Source organism: Myotis nattereri, assembly GCF_964212035.1.
Source record: "Myotis nattereri genome assembly, chromosome: 15".
Classification (NCBI taxonomy): domain Eukaryota; kingdom Metazoa; phylum Chordata; class Mammalia; order Chiroptera; family Vespertilionidae; genus Myotis; species Myotis nattereri.
In genome coordinates, this window is record NC_138090.1 from 55,621,391 (window position 1) to 55,626,898 (window position 5,508).

The 5,508-nt window shown below is 70.4% G+C and overlaps 1 protein-coding gene across 1 annotated transcript; it reads right to left on the reverse strand.

Moving 5' to 3' along the window:
* Positions 1-1,219: 1,219 nt before the first annotated feature.
* GARIN5B (golgi associated RAB2 interactor family member 5B) lies at positions 1,220-5,199 on the reverse strand (the record flags this gene model as incomplete). Its single annotated transcript, XM_081107416.1, has 7 exons — positions 1,220-1,263; positions 2,100-2,152; positions 2,241-2,430; positions 2,601-2,625; positions 3,774-4,032; positions 4,731-4,885; positions 5,050-5,199. 7 exons carry the CDS (start codon positions 5,197-5,199, stop codon positions 1,220-1,222), a joined length of 876 nt encoding a protein of 291 aa, XP_080963542.1.
* Between the last annotated feature and the right edge of the window lie 309 nt (positions 5,200-5,508).

Consider the following 5,508-nt stretch of genomic DNA (forward strand, 5'->3'; position numbering starts at 1 on the left):
ACGCACCTTGAAGGAGCCCCTCTGGGCCGAGGGCAGCTTCTCCTGCTCTGCCGCCACCGCCTGCGTGCTCAGTGTATCCTCCACCAACAGGCCCACGCCCCCCTTCACCCAGGGCCCCAACTGGGGCCGCGCCGGGGCCGCCTGTCGGGGGCCGAGGGGCTTTGGGCCCCTGGTTGACCGGGCCAACGCCTGGGAAAACCGGAGCCAGGACGGCAGCCCGAACAGCCTCGGTCTCAAGGGCGGCTCCTTGGCCTTGGCCACGATCGCCATCCTGGCCAGGGTGAGGTCCTCCACGGAGAAGGGCCTCCCGGGCGCCCCCGGGGCCCCCTCCACCGCCAGCTGCTGCGTCTTCACCCACTTCCTCCACTGCCCCGTCGCCTGGGACCTGAGGCCGGGCAGGTCCACCAGCCGCTCCTCCTTGGAGCTGCGGAGCCTGCCCTCCACCTGGGCCCTGCCTTTCAGGCCGTCCAGGGCCACCTCGTGGGCCCTGCCCACCACCACCTCCTCGATCTCCCTCCGGGCCGTGTGGCCGGGCAGCTCCAGCGACATCTTCTGGGCCCACACCTCCGTGACCTGGGTCGCCTGGGTGCCCACCAGCACCAGGGGCTCCGTCTTCCCTTCAGGCTGGCTGCTCTCCAGCGCCACCCCCGCCTGGCTGCCCGCCGGCCCCGCGCCCAAGTGGGCAGAGTCGCAGGCCATCTGGTAGCAGGTGCCCGGGGTCAGCGCCCGTGGCGATGGGGAGGGCAGGGACCCTGGTTCCGGGCAGGGGACAGGACGAGACGCGGGCTTCCGGGGAATGGCTGCAAACCGGGGGGTCTTCCATGGGGCCCGGCCAGCTGGGGCTTTCCGGGGGGCAGAGGCTAGAGCTGGGGTCTTCTTGGGGGCAGCAGGTCTCGCCGGGGCCTTCCGAGATGGAGCCAGTTCCGCTGGGACCTTCTGGGGGTGCTCACGGGTGGCCGGAGCCTTCTGGGAGGCGGCCTGGGCCGAGGGGGTCTTCAGGGAGGGCGGGGGCCGTGGCCTGTGCGCGGGGTCCTGGGGCCAGGCCTGGCTGCCCTGACTGGGGCCGGAGGCGCAGGAGGTCAGGCAGAGGCTGGGAGAGGGGGTGGGCGGGTAGAGGGTGCAGGAGTCGGGGTCCGCCAGGTCCCCTTGCATATACACGTGCTTGTAGGAGACCAGCAAGGACATGTCAGTGCTGTTCGAGACACCATGTGAAGGGGCCTCAACTAACCTGCCAAGCACCGTCGCCCCGGCAGGTGAGCATCCCTGGAGACAGAGGGAGGCCAGGGAGAGGGCGGTCAGGCCGGCAGCCTCTCAGACACAGCCCAGGCCCCATCGCCCTCCTCCCTCAGACCCAGGAGTCCAGCCCCTCCTCCCTCAGACCCAGGAGTCCAGGCATCATCACCCTCCTCCCTCAGACCCAGGAGTCCAGGCCCCCAGCCTCCTCCCTCAGACCCAGGAGTCCACCCCCTCCTCCCTCAGACCCAGGAGTCCAGCCCCTCCTCCCTCAGACCCAGGAGTCCAGGCCCCATCGCCCTCCTCCCTCAGACCCAGGAGTCCACCCCCTCCTCCCTCAGACCCAGGAGTCCAGCCCCTCCTCCCTCAGACCCAGGAGTCCCGGCCCCAGCCCCTCCTCCCTCAGACCCAGGAGTCCAGGCCCCCAGCCCCTCCTCCCTCAGACCCAGGAGTCCAGGCCCCATCGCCCTCCTCCCTCAGACCCAGGAGTCCACCCCCTCCTCCCTCAGACCCAGGAGTCCACCCCCTCCTCCCTCAGACCCAGGAGTCCCGGCCCCAGCCCCTCCTCCCTCAGACCCAGGAGCCCAGCCCCTCCCCCTCAGATCTAAGAGTTGGGCTCCTGGCCCCCAGTATATAGGTGCCTTGGGAGAGGACAGCTGTGCGCTGAAAGTTCTGGAAAAGATGCTGAAGATGGTCCTGATGGTGACGCTGGGCCTCACTGGGGCGGAGGGGACCGGGCCCTTCACTGGGGGGGGCGGGGGGGGGGGAGGGGGGCGGAAGGGGGGTGGGGGAGAAGCAGCCTGAGCTCCGAGAAAGGACCAGCACCTCGGGGTCCATTCTCAGAGGCGAGGGGCGGGCGTGCTCACCAGAGACGGCGGCTTTGGTCTGAGAGCCTTGACGGCCGGGGTCGGGGCGGGACCTGTGGGCACAGGGCGTGGGGCTGGGCTCGGTCCCCCTCCCCCTCCCCCTCCCCCCGCCGGGTGGGGGCCACCCCGCCCTGAGCCTACTTTTTCTCGGAGGCTTTCTTCCTGGCGCTGGGGGGCTCCAGCTGCGACCAGAGGAGGGGCACCGAGTCGCCCACGGCCCGGGACTTGAACCTCCTCTGGAGGGGCTGGGAGGGGTCCGGCGGGGGCCGGCTGGCCTTGGCCTTCTTCTGCTTGGGCGACCTCAGCATCTTGGGAAGAGCCGCGGCCAGGGCTGGAGGGAGAGGGGGCACCGGTGTCAGGTCCCCGCCGCGGGAGGGGCTGGGGGGAGGCGCGTGGGGCTGAGCCAGGCTCAGAGGGATGGATGAGGGCTGTCGCCCGCCCGCCAGGCCCCGGCGGCGGAGAAGCTGAGATGCAGAAACCCGAGGGAGGCAGCCTGCTCACCTGAGCGTCTCCGGCGGGGCTGGTTCTGTGGACCAAGGGGGGCAGTCAGGAAGGGCCACCTCTTCCTGCTTCCACAGCCCCTTGAGTACAGGGCCTAAGGCTCCAGGCCCCCAGCCTCCTCCCTCAGACCCAGGGGTCCAGCCCCCAGCCTCCTCCCTCAGACCCAGGACTCCAGGCCCCCAGCCTCCTCCCTCAGACCCAGGACTCCAGGCTCCCAGCCTCCTCCCTCAGACCCAGGAGTCCAGCCCCAGCCCCTCCTCCCTCAGACCCAGGAGTCCAGCCCCCAGCCCCTCCTCCTTCAGACCCAGGAGTCCAGCCCCCAGCCTCCTCCCTCAGACCCAGGGGTCCAGACCTCCAGCCTCCTCCCTCAGACCCAGGGGTCCAGCCCCCAGCCCCTCCTCCCTCAGACCCAGGAGTCCAGCCTCCAGCCCCTCCTCCCTCAGACCCAGGAGTCCAGACCCCCAGCCTCCTCCCTCAGACCCAGGGGTCCAGCCCCCAGCCCCTCCTCCCTCAGACCCAGGAGTCCAGCCCCCAGCCCCTCCTCCTTCAGACCCAGGAGTCCAGCCCCCAGCCTCCTCCCTCAGACCCAGGAGTCCAGACCCCCAGCCTCCTCCCTCAGACCCAGGGGTCCAGCCCCCAGCCCCTCCTCCCTCAGACCCAGGAGTCCAGCCTCCAGCCCCTCCTCCCTCAGACCCAGGAGTCCAGACCCCCAGCCTCCTCCCTCAGACCCAGGGGTCCAGCCCCCAGCCCCTCCTCCCTCAGACCCAGGGGTCCAGCCCCCAGCCCCTCCTCCCTCAGACCCAGGAGTCCAGCCCCCAGCCCCTCCTCCTTCAGACCCAGGAGTCCAGCCCCCAGCCTCCTCCCTCAGACCCAGGAGTCCAGCCTCCAGCCCCTCCTCCCTCAGACCCAGGAGTCCAGACCCCCAGCCTCCTCCCTCAGACCCAGGACTCCAGGCCCCCAGCCGCCTCCCTCAGACCCAGGACTCCAGGCCCCCAGCCGCCTCCCTCAGACCCAGGAGCCCAGGCCCCCAGCCTCCTCCCTCAGACTCGCTGACCCAGCCCACACCCCCTCCCCCGCCCCATTTCTGGGGATCCTGGACTCCTGGCTCCTGGTCCATGCTCCCTTTGGACTCCAGACCCACACCTGCCTCCGGGGTCTGGGGCATGGCCCCACCTGGAGGAGCCAGGTGGAGGCAGGAGGGGCCACGTGGGCCAGGTCGGAGAGGGGTGTGTGCAGGGTCCGGGGGGCCCAGTAGGCGGTGGGCTCCTGTAGCAGGTTGATGAGGCGGATCCAGCGGTCAAACAGAAAGGCCATCTCCCTGTCGGGGGCGTTCAGCTCCAGGTAGTAGTAGCGGCCTGTGAGCAAGCGCAGCTTCAGGCACCGGCCCGGCCGGTTGTGGACACAGAGGCGAACCAGGTCCAGCGGGATCATCCTGGGGGCAGGAGAGAGAAGGTAGAGGGGGAGGGGGAGGAGGCAGAGGGGAGAGGGAGGAGGCAGAGGGGAGATGGGGGAGGTAGAGGGGAGATGGGGGAGGCAGAGGGGGAGGAGGGAGGAGGCAGAGGGGAGAGGGAGGAGGTAGAGGGGAGATGGGGGAGGCAGAGGGGGAGGAGGGAGGAGGCAGAGGGGAGAGGGAGGAGGTAGAGGGGAGATGGAGGAGGTAGAGGGGGAGGAGGAAGGAGGCAGAGGGGAGAGGGAGGAGGTAGAGGGGAGAGGGAGGAGGCAGAGGGGGAAGAGGTAGAGGGGGAGATAGAGGGGAGATGGGGGAGGTAGAGGGGAGATGGGGGAGGTAGAGGGGAGGTGGAGGAGGCAGGAGGGAGGAGGTAGAGGGGAAGGGGGAGAAGGCAGAAGGGAGGGGGAGGTGGTAGAGGGGAGATGGAGGAGGCAGAGGGGGAGGGGGAGGAGGTAGAGGGGAAGGGGGAGGAGGCAGAAGGGAGGGGAGGAGGCAGAGGGGAGATGGAGGAGGCAGAGGGGAGGTGGAGGAGGCAAAGGGGAAGGGGAGGAGGCAGAGGGGGAGGAGGCAGAGGGGAGATGGAGGAGGTAGAGGGGAGGAGGGAGGTAGAGGGGGGAGGGAAGGGGAGGAGGAGGAACAGGCAGAGGGGGAGGGGAGGAGGTAGCTGGGGCTGGGGGCACCTGGTGAGGATGAGGTTGGAGCAGTCCCGGCTCTCAGAGGGCCTGGCGATGAGCAGGAGGTCGGGCAGCACCGGGCCAGGCAGCGAGGCGGCCACACCCATGGTCAGATGGTTGGTTCTGTGGTGCACGTACACAGGGGCCCCTCGACTGGTCACCTGGGGCACGGGGAGAGGGGCTGGGGCCAGTCCTCCCTGCGGTGCCCCTGAGGCATCCCCAGCCCCCGCCCCAGCCCCCTGAGCGTCCAGCTGCCCCCGACCCCCCCAGCCCAGGGGCCCTGGCCCTGCCCCGCTCCGCCCGCGGGGCTCAGGGAGCTGGGAACCTGCACAAAGTTACTCTCGAACATGGGCAGCGGGCGGAGGGGCAGGTAGTCGCCCATCTGCAGGGTCCTCTGCAGCTGGCCCAGGATGGGGACCCACGTCGGGGGGCCTGGCAGGGGGTCCACGCGCCTCATGTTCCAAAGCCTGTTCATGGCGGCTGCAGAAAGGGGGGTGCCCCGGGGCTCCGAGTCAGGGACCCGCACCCTCCAGCCCACCGGCCTGGGCCCCCAGCTCAGCGGCTGCAGAAGGTGGGGCTCCCCAGGGCTGGGCCATGGCCCTGCGGGTGCTCTGCCCGGCCTGGGGGAGGAGCCTTCCGTGGAGGGGCTTTGTGACCTCATCGGACACACAGAGGGCTCTTCCTGGGAAGTCTCCCCGGCCACGGCTCCCCTCTCCCCTGGGGACGGGGCCTGAGGACGGACAGGGAGCTGGGGGTGAACCCCAAGGCCCTGCCCCAGGCTCCA